This window comes from Falco rusticolus, chromosome 4, assembly GCF_015220075.1.
Source record: "Falco rusticolus isolate bFalRus1 chromosome 4, bFalRus1.pri, whole genome shotgun sequence".
Lineage (NCBI taxonomy): Eukaryota > Metazoa > Chordata > Aves > Falconiformes > Falconidae > Falco > Falco rusticolus.
The window spans coordinates 15,360,515-15,382,429 of record NC_051190.1 but is presented as its reverse complement, the minus strand read 5'-3'; the positions used below and the strand labels follow the sequence as shown (position 1 = coordinate 15,382,429).

General features: G+C 42.3%; 1 protein-coding gene across 1 annotated transcript in view; it reads right to left on the bottom strand.

The window, feature by feature from the left end:
- Positions 1-21,915, bottom strand: part of PTPRG (protein tyrosine phosphatase receptor type G) — a 412,655-nt gene that overhangs the window by 58,956 nt on the left and 331,784 nt on the right. The window contains exons 12-13 of the mRNA XM_037383177.1: positions 20,306-21,101; positions 12,250-12,382 (exon numbers count right to left, since the gene is read on the bottom strand). Of these exons, the coding sequence (XP_037239074.1) occupies positions 12,250-12,382; positions 20,306-21,101 (929 nt within the window). The remainder of the gene's footprint in view (positions 1-12,249; positions 12,383-20,305; positions 21,102-21,915) is intronic.

Sequence of the window (21,915 nt, the reverse complement as noted above, 5' to 3'; positions counted from 1 at the left end):
ACCATCATTTGCAGGCTCTGAAAAGCAAACTGCAAAGCAAACCCATTTACTCCCTGATTGAAGCAGCACCCTGAATGCTTCAAAAATAAGGAGCTGTATGAATGGGAAGAGACTAACCATTCTGGTACATTTATGTCCTAGGCTTCTATTAAAAAAAAACACCAAGAAAACACCAAACCCAAAACCAAACCAAAACATGACGAGTATGAGGACTGCATCTTCACAGCTTTCACTTCATGTTTGTAATACCAGTTGCTATTACCAATGAACACTGAAATTCAGGAAACTTGCAAGACTGAAGAGTAAATGATCATCATTTTGAGTTATGATGTCGTTGGTAGTCCTCCATGCCCTCGGTACTGCTAGCACTGTACAGCTGCTGCAACCTTCACGGGTACCACTGCTGCCGGGGCAGCACTGCCCGGCACTGCGGGAGGAGAAGCTCCCCCTGGTCCCTGCTCAGCATCCTCTGCCCTTGCAGTGCCCATCCCTTCACACTCCTCTCAGCTTTAGTGGAACCGGCTCAGGGACATAAATACCTTGAGAACAGCTGGGAGGCAGCTGGAAAGCTCTTGGACCAGTTTACTTTGATCACTTCTCTAACAGCATAAAATTCTCCTCACTGATGAACCACTCAGACCATAATACTAAGGTTGGCAGATGTAATGTCCTGTGACGGGTGCAGGAGATGCTCTCCCTTGGCCTGCCTTGCAGAGAGCTATCCTCTTACTCCCATTTAAACCCCACATTCATGCCAAATACCCATCAGCAGGGGTAAACGTCATTTCCTATCTCCATCCACTGCTAGTGAGGGGTTTGTTCCAGCTAAGGAGCACCTGGATCACCAGCCTCAGGCCTGTGCCAAAGGGAAGATATCCCTTTATACATGACTTGGAGAAGCCCCCACCTGCAGGGATTCAGCATCATAGCCCTGAGCCCAATCTGTGGCATGACAGAACATGCCTCGATCCATAACGGCTTAAACCATATTTGACATGGGGGTGAATGAGATAAGCTCATGCCGCTACAAAACATGAGGAATTTTACCAGCACTCACTGGAAACTTCCTGATGGTGGTTAAGAAATGGTTTTAGACAGTGAATCACTGTGCAGAAATATATCCATTTAACTGATAATTTGATCAGAAGGAAAAAAACACAAACCCAAATTTGAGCCTTCAGGGAATAAAACATTTGTTACTATTGAGAAATGCTTTTATTTATTTATTTATGTATTTATTTTTAACATTAACAATATTTTTAAAATTCAAATTTGGCTTATTTCTATTGCTTTATAAGTGTCGCTTTGTAGGCTATTTCAAGACGTCTTTGTTCTAGTTTGGAAAAGATGGGATTTCTAAAACATGAAACAACCCCACTGATCAAGAACCAGGCATGCCACCTACACCTGTTTCAGTGTAAAAGTTAGAACTCAAATGGATTTTAACTTGTAAGTCAGTAAAGTAAAATACATGCTGGTTATAGCAATAGAGGAAATGTTTTCTTTTAACGAACGGCATGTTTATTTTTCTACACTAAATTGAATGAATTCACATAGTTGCAACATTTGTAATAGCAGCACATGTGCATTCCAAGATGTTGTTTTTCCCCAAATAGCACAGGTTTTAAGAAAAGTAAAATTAAGTCCATCCCTGCTTGTTATTGTTTTACTAGCCTGCTGATTCCTAGTATTTATCCAAGCAGTTAAGATTACTGAATTGATTTAATATTCTTACTCTTCAATTTTACAGTCAGACCACATCCTGCTGTGAAATAGCTCGTGCTAATGTTAGTCCAAATGCTGCTGTGGGACTCAGGACAGCACAGGGCCCTTCAATAGCTGTATTTTATGGTTACAAGGAGAGAGAAAAAATATAATTTATCTGGTTGCTGTGGTTAATTCACAGTTTCACAGCAGAGGTATACTGTTCCCTCCGGGTACATCTACTTGTATTATAGGATATTTCATTCACAGTTTGTCCGAGACATTCCTCTAGCTCTGAACCTACCAATTTATTAGAGAAAATCTACTCCAGAGGTACTTGTATGCACCTTAATACGAACTCTTACATGCTAAGAATATTATAGAAAAGACATAAACTAGCAACAGATCAATAGAAAACATAAACTAGCAACAGATCAAACAACAATGGGTTAATAAATTGTTTCTTGAAGCTGAGAAGGGGAACAGAAAAAGAATGTGCCCGTCTTCTTAGGAAATAGCTTTTTTCCCCCCCAAGTGATTTATTTTTGCAAAAAGCACTTGTGAAATTTGTTTCTCTTTTAAAATACCTATCACAGCTTTAACAGCCAGAGTTCAAAAATTTTGAAGTTGTAAAAAGTTTCCTGTAGAACAGCTTGCAAAAGACTCAACAGATGAGTAGGAAAAGCCAGTGGTACATGGCATCCTCTACTGCTGTGCTTATGAGAAGACCCATGCTACTCATGGCATATTATTTCTCAGCACCTACAAACCAGTTCTTAATGGAGCTTAACTAGAACATTTGAATGTTTAAAAAATATTCGTTCAAACTTAACGCCTTGTACTACTTTTTATCCAGCTACTGCACAGATAAAATCTTGCCCTTTTTTTTTTTTCCCAAGACCTCACCATTACAGCAACACTGGGAAAGGCATTTCCAGGAAAAAAAATATCTGCAATTAATCCATTTAATTAGTTCCACAGAAAGAAAACAGAAAGATCAATTGCAGCCATGCCGCAGATCCCTCCTTACCTGACCTCAGCTGCCCTTGCCTGCTCCCCTTTGCTCTCTCTGCAGAAGAAGGTATTTTTGGAAATGCTGGAGAAATGCTGTTACACCTCTAAACAAAGCAGTGAGGAGTGAGTCAACAAAAGTTTTCCAATGTGCTACCAAGACTTTTACATAAACTTCATCCCCTTTAGGGATGGCCTGTGTGGGCCTATGGGCAAAGCATAGCCTAAATGTCTTATGGGACACATCATAAAGCAAATTAAAAATAAAAAAGTATACTTTTTTTGTTTGGGAGTTTTCAAGGTCACCAACGTGCTATTTTGAATTCCAGTCTTCCACAACCAAAGCACGTATCCTCCTGTTGTTTGATTTGTGATTGCATGCTTGACATTATCTTTTAAAATAAAGGTGATGCAGACCTGGGCTCCCACTGAGTTCAGTGGCCACATCCATAAAAGTGCCTGCAGGAAAGATGTTAACACAACTGACCCACATGGTATGAACATCCCAGGAGCTGACGAACATGCACAGTTTCAGAGTAAGAATTCTCATTTAAAGGTGCTGTTAAAAATAATCACAATTCAGCAGGCACCAGGATTGCTGGCATTGGCACGCATGGCCTCACAGCTGTGAAATCTTGGTTCTTTGAGCAACCGCCATTCCCCATCTCCTTTGCAAGAAAATATTTTCATGTAACAGCCTTTCCAGGGATGTCTAGACACAGTCACCCTGGGTATTTTGCCCTTGGCAGGGGTGGCCTCACGTTGGCATTCACTCCTAACAGGGCAGTATTGACACGTGCAGTGCAGATGGTGCCATAGATAACACACAACAGGAACAACAAACTGCAGCTATACCAATCCCTTCTCCTCTGTTTTTGTTTTTAAACTTCAGATCATTGTACTCTTAACTCTTCCCTACTTCTAGGCTCCCTGCTGCAGGAGAACAGATGGAACAAAACTCCAAACAGATTTTTTTTCCACCAACCTGTGGGTCTCCTGACACGGTTGTCCTCTGCAAGCTGCCTTTGCGGTTTCTTTCCTGCCCACTTGTATCTTCCCTTCACTCTCTCTCCACAGTTAGAGCCCTCCCTCTCCCTCCCTCCCCCCCTTCCCCCGGTTCTTAGATGTGCTCTTTTATCGGCTTCACTTTACTCACTTTAAACATGATGCATTTAAACTGTGTCTTCCAAATGCTTTTTCACGCTCCTAGTCTCTGATTTACAGGACAATTTATCACACTACACCATTCCTCCTCTTTTCTCATACTTGCTTGTGTGCTTTAAAGCTCACACCGCAAAGCTGCGGAGAATGGGCCTCGAAGCTCCCGTGTAGCATCAATGACTCCTGTGGTGCTCCTGACAAATGGCTGCTTAACCTTGTTTTGGAACCTAGAGATGATGGAAATTCTGTAGACCACTGCTTTATTGTCTTTCCTATCGCGAAGCTTATTCTAGTGTCAAACCTAAATTTCTCTCTTGCTGCAATTTAAGCCAAAGACTCCTTATCCTCAGCACAAGGGGTGCAGAAGAGCATGTATTCCTTAAAGACCCCCTTTCAAGTACTAGAGCACTTGCTCCCCCTCTCCGCTAACAACCCTGCCTACCCATCTGATCTAACCAGCTTCCTCATATCGCACAACAACTACCATAGTCCTCTTGTATTTACACCTGGAGATACACCGGCCTGCTATAAATCTGGATTTGCTTTTCATTTGCAGGACAGCTGAAAGGAGAACATTGCTTCATGAAATTCAGATGAAGGCTGGACATGCTTGACACAGGAAAAAGCTGGCTTCAGACACCTGGCAAGAAGTTACTTATTTCAATGGCATACTCTCGAGAACCCGTTTAAGGTGATACAGGTTCTTCAGTCATGCGGACTCAAATTTACAAGGGCAAGGTCTGATTCAGCTGGTACCAGTTATTCAGGAGTCACTCTGTTAACGTCAATGGGACTGCCCAGGTTTAAACCTGAAGCAAAATCTAGATGGTTTCCTTGAAATGAGACATTCTGGGGTCAAAACATGCTTACCGATTTTTTATGTTGCTCCTGACGCTGTACAATTAGGACTAAAAGCACTGTGTTCTGAGCTTTGTAGATATCCTTACAGTCCTGAAAGTTGCCATCGATCTGCATTTAAGCTTGGCAAATCCCTCTCCAACCTTCCTTGCTCAAGAAAAAATGGTTGGTTTATAAAGCGGCAGCTGACTACGAGCCTCACCAGTGAGGAAATGGAAATCTTGCAGATTTCTGGTTTGCAAGAAAAAGTAAAACTAGTGTTAATTAAAGAAGAGTAAAAGTAACAGGCATATAATGAGAGAACATGCCCCTTTCCACAGTCTAGCTCTTAACAGATCATCCAGCATGCTTAAAAAGCAACTTTCCATCTGCAAATCTGTCTCTCTCTCTTTTTTGTCTAATGAGCATGAGTTAGTCTGTTCAAAAGCCCAAATGGGCATCTCAGGGCCAATTCAGCAGCAGGGGGTCTGTTACTATAACAACTGACAACTCCTGTGATTTCTGAAAGGCCCTAAAGTAGCCATTTGGGAAATGGTTATTGAGCAAGAAGTTGTGAAGGAATGGCTGTGTGGGGCGCAGAGACCCAGCCTCCCTTTGCACAGCTGCTCTCCCCGACCTCAGCCCCATGCACGGAAGAAAGCCCAGCATCCCGCCACCCTTGCAAACAGCCGGGCCGGATCCTTTCCAGCGCCTTGCAAGAGGGAAAGATAAAAGCCCACGAGCCAACAACAGGAGGAACAGCAGCGGCATGCTACGATCTGGCCTTAGCAGATCTCCTTGTGGGCTCTCCCACCCTCACCCCGGGCTGTGTGTTGCCGGGTGGAAGAGCACAGACGCTGTCGGAGAAGTTTTCATATTGATTTTCCTCATAATGGAAGAATGACAAGCGCTCAAAGAATGGTATCAACAGCTAGAACAAGCAACCGGCAGCTGCCCTGAGCTTCAGGCTTGAAAGCAAGCTGCCTGTCGTCAGCACAGAGGATGAGCTTAGTCCCCATAAGCTTAGTTCCCTGCATGGGATAAGAGGGAGCTGATCACAGGCCTGCTCCTTTTTAATGAAAACGAGCAGTGCTTTAAGATACAGAACACAAAAGTGCCCAATATTTCAGTACCTTACCTCTGGCACTGGCAAAATTAAATACAAACTGAATCTTCTGCAATAAAAGCTGAAGAGCTTTTTCTGCATTGCCTGGGTTGAGGGCTCTGAATCAGGCTGGGCTGCATCCCCCTTGCCAGGCAGTGACCTGCCCCGTCCCCATCCCTCTGAGGCTGTTTGTCATCATACAAGCCTAGACGTGGCCATTCCCAGAGGAAAATGAAGGCATGCCCTGTTCAGTATGAGCAGGGCACATCTGGTCACTAAAAAGGAGATGGAGGCTGCATGAGGTTTCAGGCATGCCATCCACCTCCACATTTCCCCTCGTCTCCCTGGGGTATTGCCTGTCTCCCAGTTTAGGGAATCTATTGCCCTTGTTGGCTAATTCTCCGCACCGCTTGTGATGACATGAGTTGCACTCTGGGGCACCGCCATCCCCAAGCTTGGATGTGGTCTTCGGTTATCACTGGGGGCAGTCAGTGTGAGCATCCCTATCCCTCCTGCTCATTCCTGCCTCATGCTGGTCCCTCAGTTATGCTGGTACAACTCTGGTCTGGGAGCTAGTCTCGCTTAAATCAAGGCATGAAAGCTCCTTTCTCCCTTTTTTTTTTTTTTTTTTTTTTTGCAAATGTGGATTATTTCTCAGTCCAGCTCCTCACATGGTTGTACAAACATTTGCATTGGTATCACAGAGGGCAGAACAAAGGCAGGAATGAAGAAGGCTGCTTGAACCGCTGCTATTAAAATAAATACTCATGCAACTGCACCAGAGGCATTCTCAAAATCAACACACAGGCTCTCAGAAAGTGTTACCACCTAGCATCCTACACGAGTGAGAAAACAAGCAGAATCACGAATATTTTAGAGTAAGCTAAAAGCGGCTTTTATCATTGAAAGCAAGCAATTTTACAATGCTCTGTAAATTTGCAATGTTTCTTTTTCAATCAGTACAGTAGATGAACAACACATTGTGTACTCATAAAATAAAACCTAGAGATCGGTTCAAATAACAATTTCAGCACTTTTTACTACCTGCTACAGGCAGAAGCTCTTCTTTCCCCACCCCCCCCCCTTAAAATTGAAGACTGCCTTAGCTATGGAGCTGTGCAAGTTCCCCAGAATTTAAGACCAAAAGGCAGTTTTCCAAGGCATGGTTATTCGACATGTTCTTGGTCTTACGTTGCAGCTTTCATTTTTATATTACACGCTGATTTACAAATACGGTTGACCAACCTTCTTCAGTGCTATTTTACCAGTGACAGAGCTCAGATGCTGAAATATTGAACACCTGAGCTTGCTCCCAAGTGAGATCTTTGCCACTGAGTTCAACAACAATACTGTCAAACCGTAAGTGACTTGGCCCTGGGTCACACAGAAAATCAATGACTGAGTCAGAAAAAGAACCCACATCTCCTGGTGCTCAATGTCATTTCTTCTGCAGAGAAAGGCACTGCCAGAGAAGTACAAGGCTCTGCCACAGGACCTATCTCAAGGATTCTGTTCAATTCAACAGGATGCTTAATAAAAATCTAAGAAAACTCTCACTGTCTACTAAATTATATAGAGTTTTGCCTAAGGAAAATTAAAGGCATCTTTTTCCCAAGCTGTCTCACACACACACATGACTATAAACAAGCAATGCAAGCTTGCTTGCTCTTTCAAAGGCAGCAGCTGTGTTGTTCCAAAAATCCCTCCTGAATGTAAACATATTAGCACTGTATAAACAGCTTGATTTAATAAGAAATGCAATACAATATTCCCGCTTTGTCTTTGGGATCACAATGTTGATGGCAGCAATAATTCAAGGTGAATTATGGTATCTGTTCCAAAGAAAGAAAAAGAAAACTCTCCAGCTATAGTTGTGAATTAATTTCTTCCTCTTAGCTGAAAATGAGAAATGGCTATAATTTAGTTCCCATTTAAAAGTTGCTGTTGGCTAAACTCTAAAATCTTAATTGCTTCTTAATATTCTCTGCTTATTTTTCCCTTTGAAAGCACATTCTATAGGATTGTAGTGTTTAGATTAAAAATCGGAATGGAAAACAAAGAATGGAAGGTCTCCAGTCACTCCTAAAAATATGTATTGGTTTTTTTTTTTCCTAAAATGACAGAACTTAATGTGTATCGAAGTATTTTAGCTGGTTTCTTAACTCTGGTCACCCTCCTGCACCTCTGTGAAAAAGAAAGTGGCACTGACCGTGGGTTTCCCTTAAAGTGTCAATGCCCAGGACTTGTTCAATTTGCAACAGAATATAGAGGAAATGCTAGAAAAACACGTTTCAAGCCATATTATGGCTCAGCATGCTATAGGAACTTACCTTGTTACAAAATAAACTGAAGTCACACTCAATCCCTAAATAGTTTGGAGGTCACTACCAAACACACTCTGCAATTCTCAGAGCTTGTAGAAAAGGCTGTGAGAATAACAGTGGCAAAGACTGCAGACAATCCAAGTCAAATTTTAAACTGACCTTGAAGAACTGCAGAAGGATCTCATGATACTGTGTCTAGGTATAAAATCACAGATGCAAAACAAATGCCCAGAAATGCAAAACCTAATGTGCTCGGGAAACCACACCTCCCAATGCACACGTTTTAACGGCCTCTAGATGAGCTAGTAGTGCTCCAGTGAAAGATCCTAAAACCCCAGTGATTAATTCTTAGAAATATCCAGTGGTTGTCCCTACAGCACACAATTTCAGAAACCAGTATGAAAGGAATGAAAGCAGCAAAAGAAATACTGCTGTGTCACTGCAGAAGCAAACGTTGAATCTACATGTTGAGTAGAATGAGGATCTGGTCTCCTCACACCTTTTCTGTCTGCTAAGACAAATTCTCTACTCGATGCTAAAAGAAACCAGTTGCAAGCACTAGAGGTCCTGGGAGCAACAGTCCCCTTCATAGTGCCCACAACAGCTCAAGGATCAGCCAGACCAGCTTTTCCTCAAGAGCAATCAAAGGTGCATGGAAGCAAACTTAAAACTACTGCTGACACTGTCCCTCCCGGCCAGGAAGCCCAACCACCAGCCAGCGCCAGCAGACGTCGTGGGGTCCTGGTCATCCCATGATGGTGCTCTCCTCATTGTTCGGGGATGAAAGGCAGCACAATTTTTGCAGCTTCATTATGCTGACCTAGTTTATTTTCCACTCTACCAACTTAAAATCACATAGCCCTCTTTGCACAGCAGTGCCATTAAAAGCACTGAATGCAGGAAACTAGTAGAAAGGTAATTCAGAGCTGCTGCTTGCCTGCAAGTTCCCATCCCTTTTCATTACTGAGACAGCCACCATGCTAAAAAGACAGAAGTGACCCTTTCGCTTCAACATCAATCATATTCTTTCACCATTTGTCCAGGATCCACACGGAAAAGGAACTGAGAACAGCAAATTACCTCTGCAAATAAGGGAGTCTTGTTCAGACTCAGCACAGATAATTTCCAAATATATTCAATTACAAGAAGTCTCTAATGAACACAGCATGGAAGCTAAACAGCTAAAGAAAGGAAAAGCTTCAATCAAACAATGACTGCTTCCTATCACTCTCCTTTTCAAGTAAAGGGAACACAAAATGAAGCTTCCTTGCAACAAGACATCATCACAAGACTTATTTCATTGCTCTATCATGGAATGAGTTACGAAAAATCTAAACAGAGATAAACGCTTTGCCAAACCTTCACAAACAACTTCCCTAACTCCTTATTTTGGTCCCTGAATAATAGGGCATTGACGCAATGCAAACAAGCAGAAGGCTTCTCTCTGCTTCATTGTTCTGCTTATGTCACCTCTGGTCTCAAATCATCTAATCCCACAAATGCTCAAAAATGCATAAGTGAAAATATCATTTGTTTTATCTTCAAAATGTATTGCCAAAGGGTAACTATGTCTTTTCTGCATTTTCTAGTTCTTTGGGTTTTGTTCTGTAATGCTTTTTCTCACATCAAAACAAAGAGCTGCTGTGCAAGAAAAGACCCCTTGGTCCAGCACGCCTGTCCCCTTGAGGGTTATCCTTTCATAACGAGGGTTTCTCCGCTGTGCACTTTAATACCATGTTTCCCTTACTGAAATATCTGTCTCAAACTCGTTTTCATGCCATTTGCTTTGATGGTGTTATTTAGCAAATTATTTCATTATTCCATTACATTTTAAGCAAAGTATTTCTTCCTGAAAATCCAGACCACAGTTCCATTCAAACTTGTAAATTAGACTCCACTGTGTTTGAGGATCTTTTTTTTTCCTTATTTTAAAACACTCACAGAGATAAATATTTTATTTTTCCTAAGGAAAGGTAATCACACTGAAAAGGGCACACAAAATGCTGTGTTACCACTTGAGTGACACGGTCTGCATAACGTGAAATGTTACTGTGGACAGTTTGTGTTCTGCTTGCTTGTTGATTTACTCTAAAACACACATTTACCTTTTTTTTATACACTTTTACAAAATCCTCAGAACTATGAAGCTAGACACAGGAGATTATTTTGAAGCCAGTATACATTTGCTCAAGTTTATTGTTCTTCAATTTGTTCTTCATATTTATTAAAAAACTTTGACTGCTACATGACGTACTTTCCATGTTTATATTAATTTTTGACCTCAACCTTTTTTAGTATTAATCTTACACAAAAAAATTGATCCACCGCTGTCAAGCATATTAATGACAGTGTTTGTAATTTTACCAAAGCCACTAATGAATGTTAACTACTCATGCGTATTATGGAGAGCAGATAAGAAACAATTATTGTCCATATGCAAAATAACAAACATTACTGGAAAAGTAATTGTGTTTCAGCTACAGTTTTCATGCATCTTTCTTGATTTATGTGCATGTTTGTTATTATGAAGCACATAAAAATTTTATGAGGATGGTTAGGAATTTTGAAGAAAAATGTATTTAACTTTAATGAACACATCTTAATTTTAGACTTGAGTAATATTATGACTATAGTGGAAGCCAATTTTTATAAAGAATTAGTCTCTAACTATTGGTCACTAAACTAGTACTTTCCAACTTTAATATCTTCTCAGGGACAGTTTTGTTACTTTTTGAGTGAATTAAATGCTATTTTTGCAATTATTTCTCTCAATCCATTAGTGAAATTTCAGGAAACGGAAGTGTTTTCCAAACAATGAGAGGTACCAACATTCTTGTTGATAATAGCTGTTAGTGTTTCATTTCAAAAACTTTCCTCCTTAGACGAGCATTTTGTATCAAGGCAAGAGAAACATCACTGACCCCTCGTTATTACAGCGCTTCAGGATATACCATATTCCTTGGGATTGCCTGGTGTGAATGTGACCAAGTTTAGTCCTTCAGATGAAGGAAATATATCTTGAAGGACAGGACACTCCAGCGGGATCATCAGAACCTTGCCAATTTCAGGTTTTGTGCACATATCACACAATGTTATTCATTGTCTTACTGCAATGATGTTAAATTACTTGCAAATGTTAATAGAAATGATTTTCACAAGACTATTGTCACCTGTTTATTAATATTCTTTCAAATGTTCCCAGCCTCAGCAATTTGGCCAATTAATTGTCAGTGAAATGGGTGCAGTGAAAAACAGCTTGGTAGTATTTTTAATTAAGTCTACAAATACGATGATCAACGGACTGCTATTTCTCATCAAAGCTACTTTTCTGTGTCACATCTAATCAGATTTTAAAATAATTCCTAAATAACTTCTATGAGGTTAATCCCTGGTTAATTTTCAGTACCAGACAAACCAAGCGTCTTTGGGTTCTGGTTCCGGCACAAGAAGTGTTTCAGCTTTTAATTTACTATAAGTGAAGTGGGGATGGATTTATTGATGCTAATCCTAGTCTCCACCACCGAACCAATGTCCATTGGTATAAAGGACAGTATCTCTTTGTAAGAGGCAATTTTTACTTTCAAGACCTTGCAGGCTGCACTTGTGAACACTTCACCAATGCTAAAGAACTCTTACTCAGAGCACTGCTATACAACGGGAAACAAGCTTATTCCCCTTTCTTGAAGCACAACCAAAGGAAGAAAAGAACTGCCTAAGATCACACAGGAGGTCTGTGGCAAAGCCATACATTGAGCCAAGGCCAGTCTCATCAGGCTTTTCTCCCACGACCACATTTCCTGAAGGCCAAGACAAAGACACCTTTTTATAACTATATTACAGGACCTAATTGTGAAAATATTTGTTGGCATTACAGCTGGCTCTACCATTGCTAGAGCTCTACCAAGCTCATTTTCATGACACAAAAATCAATATTTAAGACAGCTGAATAGTTAACCAACAGAGCTGTTCTGGCATCCAGACAGTTATCTAACGCATCTATCACCGTAACATCTAGTGAAATAAAAAACACAGGACCACGTTAAAAAACATCACCTGAAATGTGTTTTAAATCATAATCGGTTTCCAATCAAAAGGAAACAGGCTCACCTCCAGTAGACAAGCACAGCAATGAGAAGAATGAGGCACACGAAGGTCAGGGCTGAGACCACAATAAGTGGGATGATCCATTCCATTTTACCAGGAGAAGGTCTCGTGGCCATGCTGGAGCTGTTCTTGTCAGCTGTGTGAAAAAACAGAACAAAACCAATCACTAAATGGAAAGAGAATTACCGTATGGACCAACGTGTAAGCAAAACACATGGCTTGTCCATTTTACATGGTATGAGTAAACAGAGCAAAGATCTTCTGACTGCAGGGTGGGAATCCATTCGTCTTTAGTCTGAGACATGAGAGCACAGAAGTATGGTGTTTATTGCCACAATATGGCTTGGATTTTACTACTGCCTGTAATTACAGTCTCATAGACAATTTTAGGACTCTATCGTGCAAGCACCTATTATCAGATGTGGAGTACCCCACTAAGTCATTTCACCACGGTAACAAAGTAAACACTTTGCTCTGTCATCAGTGTTTGCAGATAAATGCGTTCTGTTTCTCAACACTACAGGACAGTCCTGTTTGCAAAGCTCGGTGTAATACTTTGCTTGAGAAATAAATTTCTTGGTAACTATCTTAAAATAAAAAATCCTCAACATGTTGGGTGTCATGTCACATCATTTGCAGAATTGTCACAATCTGGTGAGTTATTGCATACGAAAGCACTTTTTAGCATATGGATTGTCAAGATGGATGGATGAATGAATGGATAGGATGTGTTGTAACTGACAGAAGAAATCATTACGCCACAGCTTTTGAACAAAATTAGAGTTGGTCAATATCCTGAGATCTGGCTGAGTAACTCCATTTCACTTTTTGCATGACATCTCATTAAAATTACTTTATCATCTCTAAGATGAATATCTAGAGGTTCTACAAGTACTGGAGCCAATGAGCATAGACACAGTATCAAGGTATTTCGAAAGACATCTAATTTGTGCAAATTTGTGTAGACTTGACGAATAAATTGTTTTAGACAGAATGATAAAAGAAAAATACAGAAGCAGATTCTGTATCTTCTTCATGTTTCCTAACAAACAGGCGGTAGTTGATCAATACCTGTCAACAGGACGTAATGAGAAAGGATTAGCGTAAACAGCTTCAGATTTCAGCATGGATTGAAACATGCGCACTTGACTTCTTCTGCTTTTTAGCCTCCGTGAGTCTTTCTTTACCAATGTGCTTCCTTGCCCTTGTTCAGTATTGTATTATCATATCTTCTGAAACTGCTGCAAATCCTACCAGAAGAACATAATTGCCTTTTCACCATAGGCAGGCAAAACACAGATAATTGGAAGTCACCAGATGTCACATAATATGAAGTCATACTCTATTTTAATAGCATTTAGATTATACTCCTCCATAGGCAGGAGTAAAATTCAACTAACATGGAAGTAAAGGTTAATTGTAAATGCTTTTTCCTGACTGCTGAAAACAGAGCAAGGCTGCAGGCTGCTGCAAGCCCAGCAAGAAATCTTTCTGGTTTTAAGAACTAGGTTGATGGAGGTAATGCCCTTTAGCAAGCAGCCTAAATGAGGTGCTAATCAGAGGGATGTTTGGGGGAAGTGAACGTGCACTTTGATTGAACATCTTTGATTTCCTTGACTAGCAGAGAATAAGGAAAAGAACAGCCCCAAAATTAGAGCAAAGGCTTATTCTCTGTTTTTGCCAAACTCGCAAAAATCATAAGCCCTGAGGCATCGGTTTTTATCAGTGCATTTCAAATCATTTAACAGCATGAAAAAATTAAGGCTGTGAGGTAAGTGTTACTAATCAGAATGGTAAAAGGGACAAAACAAAAAACCATGCGATGTAATGAAACTTTGTAGGAGAGCCAAATAGTCCCACCACCTTACATCCATTAGGGTGTTGCTTCATTTCTCTCCAAGGACAGTATTCTGTTTAGTTTCACCTCCACATATTTCAACACAAAAACATATGTTTCTGTTTGCATGGGAAGAAAATGAAATTCCATTGTAAGCACAGCATGGGCTGAAGTCCCAACGCACACTATTAAATTCTGCAGTGCTCACGATGCTCCTCTTACTCAGTCTACTGTGGAGAACAGACTTATCTGACCCTGCCAACTCCCTATACCGCAGATGTGAGGATAAGAAAGCGTTCAGTATGCTGTGTGCCAGAATAACAAATGCCATTCTCGCCCCAGAATTCCAGTTGGGAATGCCCAAGCAGTGATGTGCTTCAGAAAAAAAGAGACCGTTCCTGTGCTGGCTTTGAAGAAAAAGTCTTAGGTGTTCTCCACTGCTTAAGTAAAGTGTTGAGAGAGCTTAAACAAACCAATGCCAATACAAATTGTACTAGAATGACAGCTGGGGCCAGAAGCACAGCAGTACAGCTGGAGTGCTGGCGCCAGTCTCTTGAGTGTCATGGCAGAAGAGCCTAACAAAAGGCAGCACACTGGATAACTTGGAAAAAGAGTTGAAGAAAATACACACACACAAAAAAAGACAGATCTGAGCCTTTATAGCTTCCTGTTCTCCTACACAACAAAATATTATAAAATAAAAAATAGTCAGCATTTCACTTTTTTCCAAAGCAAGAATGCTGAGCCTTGGTAGTGTCAACAGCATATCGTTGTAAGTGCCCACCATACGCTGTACTTTGCAGCAGGGAGGGGGAGCTTAAAAAATGGACCAGGAAACTCCATCTTTGCTAAGAAATGTAAACAGTTTCCAGTGGCATATGCCTTCGTTGAATTAATTCAGTTTGCCTTTTAATGGCTTGGAATTCATCCCAGTAAGAAGGAATAAAAATTATTACAGCATATCTGTTTCAGGAGGTCCCACACGATACAAGCCCTGGCACTGATAAATCCACTCCTGTGTCTGGAAAAATCCGTAACTCCTGTGAAACACCCATTCAGCAGCGCCACCCAGCCCCTGGATGGAAGAGGCCCTGGCACAGAAAGTGTTAGAGGGCGTTAGGCAGCAAGGGAGGCTTTGGCAGTACAACTCTTGCACAAAGGTCAAGGCAAGAAAGAGGCATTCTACAGTTTGTGAAATGTACTGTTTTTCCTTGTATTCTCGGTAATTGGTTCCTGAGAATAGAAACATGTTTATTTCCCTTAAGTAACACTGCTGGCTATAATAAGCAACCATAGCTGTAATATATAACCTATCTACCTTTATCATCCCTTGCCATTGCACAAACCGCCAGGACAAAGTTCTGTTTGTTGTACTGTGACAGATACTGTTACCGATGATAATACACGTGTTCTGCAGGCCAAAAGAAACCCCCTGCTGCTGAGCTGCTTCACACCATCCACTCTCTTAAAAGGCACCTGCTCATCTTCCCTTGTAGTAAATAAAACCACAGACTTACACAAAGGTATCAATTAATTCTGGAAAATAGTAACGGCCATATTAATAAACCATGAAAATGCAAACCCATGTTTCTTAAAAAAGTATTACCTTTGATACAAGCTCATGCATTGTGCAAATATTTTCTCCCTGTTTCTTTAAAGACATTCCTGCAGCAGTTGTACTTACAGGCTGCGCACAACTAAGCATGGCTTTTCACTGTTTTGTAAACAGATGCCAATCATGTTTTATCTTGATGTGAGATATCTGAAATTCATGCTGTTTGCAAACGTCAAATAATTCAATTCTTTTATTGTCAAGCCATTCCACTGTTTGCTTCTGTACGTTGCCATGCAAAATGGCTCAAAATGCCACCTGAAAATACAGCTTAATAATCCTTGCCATGTATGGAGAAAGAAAGAATTACACAGATGTTTAATTATCTTAATGAGGTTATCCCCAAAAGGCTTTTTTAACCTCAGACCTGGCAAAGGCTGTTCCAAAAATCAAAATTCAGTCTCTGCTAAAAGCATACATCAGGCTTGAAATTTAACCCTGCCCATCATCATCTCTCTATACAAAGCCCTTGGCAGAAGTGGGTGAGCGCGGAGGGGTGGGAGGACCTGGCTGAAGTTCGGATCAAGGGCCAAACCCACATCTCTGTTCTCAGTCCCAGCTCATGACTCAGGCCAAAGCCCCGACTTGGCATCCGTCACTGCTCACAACAGCCCACCAGTCATCTCCTGTCAAATGCAAAGGATCTGTGTAACTGTCCGGCACACAAACCAAAATTCTGTGGGATAATATCTACTTTAGCCTGATTAAACTGAATCATGCTGTTCTGCCCCCCCCCCCCTTTTTTTTTTTTTGTTTTGGTGGGGTAGAGAATTGTTCTAATTGCTGTTCTTCTACTGTTCGGGTTTCGGAGTGGCGGACAATGCTGAGCAGCTGTGTGGGTAACAGTTGCAGATCAAAGGTACAATTAGTCTAATGTGGGCACCAAAACAGAGAAAAGGATGATCAGGAAAATGAAAGAGGAGAATGCAAGCAAGCGTTCAGTGACAGAGGAAAATCATTAGCATTGGCCGATACCACCAGACAAGAAGAGGCCAATGCCATTTGGAAAATAATGACACGGCCTCAGGAGAGGTGTGTGTGTATGTGCGTGTGAAATAAGCACTAAAAGAAAATGAGCCTTGCTGTACTAATTGGCCTCGCACTTTCCCTGTAATTTCTCATGTGTTCCCTGTTCTCCTCTAATCATCCACACTCATGAGTACTTTCCCATTCAGTTATCTCCTTACAACTGCTAATTTGATGCTATATAATTAATTTTACAAGTGTACATTGTTATGAAACAATTTTCTACTCTTTAAAATGATTAAACTTCCTACTCACAAAAACATTTTTGAAACCTTGACAGTTTTTCAAAAACTGCTTTCCTGGAGAAAAGATGCATCCAAAAAAGTTTCTGCCCTCTATGGGACACAGTAAGCTGCAGGGGTTCTTTCTGCCCACTTTGGAAGTGGCCTTCACACTCTTTTAACTGTCCTGATGTTCAGGAATGCTTCCAGACACTTCTGGCAGTGTCTTCTCAGCTTCGCTGGTCGTTCTCTTGATCTCAGACTTACCTTGTTATGGAAAACCTTTAAGGCCCTTTCTCATAGGAAGAGGTCTTGCTTATGTCTGGAGTTTCACTGAGCTCAACTCCTTGTGTGAGCTAGGTCAGGTCTGTCTGTATGAATTGCAAATGTCCAGATTACCGTGGAAAGCAATGAATCTGAAGCAGCTAATCTTAGGCTCCATGCTAGTGTTTGATCGATGGGACAATTCGCCAGCTGTGGGTTTCGCTGGCGTGTGTCTTTAGTAACCTAGATCCAACCCAGAGGAAAGCTCCTTCTCCTGCGTTCCCAAGAGTTTTCTCACAAGGGTGGCACTGCCAACAGGTCAGCCAGACCTTACTCGGACACATCTGGTAACATATTTGGGCAAATTCTGGGTTAGGTGGACTACAGTATCCACTGCAGAAGACTGGTGACATGAGATGCAAACAAAAGGACTTGTCTGAAGAGACTTTGAAGGACAAGGTCCTCACACCTGGTACAAAGAGTTTAAAACTGAAAACCTCTGTCCAAAAGCCAGTAAGAAACATCTTAAAATGTTCTCAAGAGTTGAAAAACACTAGCCCTTCTCAATGTCTGGACAGGGAGTCATCAGGTTTGTGATGAATATATCTTCTTCCACCTGGAGGTCAAGGACAGGGAATGAACATCTACCCCAAGGAAAATGGCACAAATGGACCCTTCTTCATCTCTGAGTAGCCATTCCCAGCCCTTTAGCTGTGATTGTCCTCTTCAGGACACTTGAGGGGCCTGGGAGAGGCTTGTCTGATAAGCTGAAAATATGTTACCGTTCCTCCTCCCCATCCCAGGTAAGTCACCAGAGTTTTGACTAAGATTTAATTTAACTAAGGTTAATTTGGATGAAACAGGCAACCTTTCCCACTTATCTTTTCCCCAGCTAACACGTGCTGGTTATTTCACATGTCATTTCCTACTCATGGAAGCCATTTTTGAAAGACATAGTGATCTTAGTAAGTTATCCTTCCTCCCCATATGAGCATGGGAAACCTAATTTGTGGAGTCCTTTCAAGACTAATTGTCTTTGCGTGCAGTCTTCAGGCATGGTCTCTTCAAGCCTCCAAGCCTGCCAGTGAGCAGAGCTCTTAAAAGAGTCTGTCTAGTGGGAGGCAAAGCTCTGAACCACTTTCAGTGATAGTTCTCTACATGCTAAAAAGAGATAGAAATCACTACAGACTATGGGGATACAATTCATAATAACTAGTAGGAACTTCTTGGCAATATTAATAATATTTCTTCATCTCAGCAATTTTCATCCTTTTCATCTGAATTTCACCATGGAATAAAAACCAATCTAATAACAATCCTTTCACCATGAGCTAAGAATTAAGATCAACTACCCATCCTTCCTCCAATTTTTTTAGGCTGAGAATAAGCCATGAGGCCCTTTCTAGGTTTTATATAAGGGACATTGTACTTAGGACATCCAAGAAACTGGCACATAAGAAACAGGGAAGCAGAAGGCAGGAAGAACCAAAGAACTATTCCAGAGGCAGATTTACCCAGGCAGACTGAATTGCTGGGGTTTGAAGCCAAATACCCAAATGGTGCTGAATGCTTACTCTCAACATTGCAAAGCATGGCTAGAACAAGTTCCCTCCTTCCTGATGAGAAGGTGGTTAGGGCAAGTGGCATGCTGAAAGCTGACTGACAGGCATCTCAGACCACATTCAGTGGGAGCACTGGACTTTGAAGATTTCCAGTTGAGCAGTAAGAAAAACAGCAGTGTATTTTTTAAAAAAAACCATCAGTACAACCTGGTACAGGTTTCTTGGCCTCTGCATTGTTAATCTGTTCCCTTACAGAACAGTTATGATTCACAGCATTAGAGTCAGGTCAGCATTTCTGTAACAAATGTTATTAAAGATTGGATTTAGCTTTGTTTTTTAAATTGGTTCTGAGCTCTAACTGAGTGCACAACGTTTGCATTTTTGTGCTTATAAATGCAGGGAAAAATAAGTATGTAAGGTTTTTTCACAGTATTCTAACTCTAGAGCAGCTTTGATGGAAAAACAAAATTACAAAACAGTCTGTAGATTAGCAAAATAAACAATAACAGTAAAAAAACCCACAAACCCCAAACAAAAAAATGTGCACTGCCTTATAAATGCTGTGGTAATACACATAATCACTCAGATAAACTCATCGCCGTATCTAAATCTCAGTCCTTACTCTGCAAAGAAATCCATATGCATGTACCCAATTTGCTCCTTGCATTTCTAAGATCTGTTTTCCTCACCAGTGCCTGGAGGTCCCCAAGCAGAAACATGTGCATATGGACTGGACTTTCTTCACAGCGAGCTGGGAGCACCATAAGATACCTGCTTGCATAGGCGTGTGCAGCAAATCCTGGCCACACAGGGCTTGGTGCACACGCAGATCACCTGGGCACGCTTCCAAAAGGTCATATTTGCTGTGTACATACTGCGGAGTCGGTACATCCATCCAGAGTTGGCGGGTACAGGAGCATTGGTAATTCTCATCAGGACAAACACAGAAAATACGTGAACTCTGCCTGGCTAAGATATTCTTTTTTCACAGGAAAAAAAAGAAGGTAAACTCGAGTGCGAAAGGCTTCTTGTCTTGGAAGATCAGAACATGCAGGTTTTGTGGTGAGAAATAAGTGATGATCCTGTATTTGGAAGAATATCTCAAAGCCCAGTCAGGGAGAATCCTGCAGATAAACTCAATTAGCTTACAGCATATATAGCAACCGCCCCGTGAAACACCAGCCAGCACAGCAACTGCTCTTCCAAATTAATTTCATAGCCATAGTTCACTGCATTCCTCTCTCTTAGTTTTTTTAAATCTTAATGCAGTGTCTTAGGGGTTAACATATTCCTAAATTTTCTCTTCTAGTAAGCTACGAGAACCATAAATCTGTCCCAATAAAATAAAAGGATAATCCTTCCCCCTCTGGTCAACCCAGTAACAATGTGTGGGTTGGATCCTGTGACGACCTGCCCACTGGATGAAGCCAGGCACCACAAAAACATTCTATCTACTGGAAATCAGTAAGAAATTTGGATTGTGTACTTTTCCAACAGTCTTACATCAGTAAAAACAGTTTTCCTGGAGGTCACTCACCTGGGTTAATGGTGATGAATTTGTTATCTGAGGGGTATTCCTCTGGAAACTTGTCCTCCTTTGGGGGAGGTTTTCTTGTTGTCTCTGGTCTTCTTGGGATCTTCCCCAGGTAAAGTTCGTTGGTGAAGGCTGGTGGCACTTGGGTGGAAGGGAGCGGCTGGGGCTGAGCGCCTGCTTCAGCAAAGCTCTCCTCCTCGGGACCTCCAGCCGTGGGGGCAACATTTTGGTTTGGCTCTTCACCCGATATGGTTTTATTTCTTTCCTCCTCAGCAGTCCGGTTGGGAGAAGCCACGGCCACGCTGGGCTCTGTGCTATCGCGTGCCTCCGCAGCCGCCGTCGCCCTGTTTTTCTTCTTCTCGGCATCCTTTTCTTCCTCTTCCTCATGCTCCCGCTCCCCATCCTCGCTTTCGCTCTTTTCATCCTTCTCCCCCTCCTCAGCTCCCTCGCCGTCTTTCGTCAGCGCTGAGTCCCGCTCTGGTCCCGGAGAGGCGGCCGCGGCGGCCTCGGTGGCAGCCACCACCGGGCGTCCTGCCTGCTTGGTGGGGGCGGCCGCTGCAGGGAGCCGGGTGGGCCACACACTGCTGGGGAAGGAGGAGATGCCGCCGCCGCTGAAGCCCAGCCCTGCCAGCAAGGTGCTGGTCACCACTGAGGCCACGGTGGCCTGGCTGCCGCTGGAGGAAGGCCCCATCCCTGTGGCCATGGACACGAAGGAGAAGGGGAGCCCCGAGGAGGTCCAGGTGGAGGAGCCGGAGCTGATGGGAGCCATGTCGGCTGAGGAGGCAGGAGATGCTGTGGGCTTGAGGAGGTCACCAGCAGCAGAGGGGAAGAAAACACAGCAGAGAGCATCAGCAGAGGCCCCAGCAATGCTACCTGGGGTCATTTTTCTTTTGCTTTTCCCTCCCTTCCCACATTCTGGTTGCTACTCTTAAAATGAGACTGATGGCAGGTGGCTGCAGGGCTGAGCCAGGGACGGGACATGCCACACAGCTACACAGCAAACCACAAATTGGGGAAACCTCCCTGCATTCGCCGCTTGCAAATAATCATTGTCATCAAAACCCTCTTTATCTTTATCTTTATTTTACAGTGGGACCTTCTCCACCCACGTCACCAGTGACTTGTGAGTAACATTTTCTCACAGGGGTAAAGAGGATGTAAAGGAGTTTGAGTTTAGCTGCATTACTCACAGTGTTGTAATCCTTAGAACACACAATTTTAAAATATAGCATTACATAAGGGCTGTCCCAAAATAAGGGCTGTGCTGCCAATGTGAGCATCCGTGGCTGCTGGGTCTGCTCTGACAGGGAACTCTGGCTCTTCCCACACACACTGGCAGGGCCTTGAACGGTACTATTTTTATTTCTTTGATCTACCCATCAGCATTATTCTCCTAAGGACCGATGCTGCAGAGAGGCATCGCTCTCTTAGGAAAGACCAGCAGCACGGCCAGCTGGGCACTCATGAAGGACTCGGAGAGCATCAGGAGCACTTTGGCAAGTAACCACGACCTCTCAGGACCACCAGGCTGTGGCAGCCATGGGTAGACCCAGCTTTCCCCATACACAGGGTTCTCCCTGTCTACCACCAGTGACCCAGAGCCAGGGCTGGCA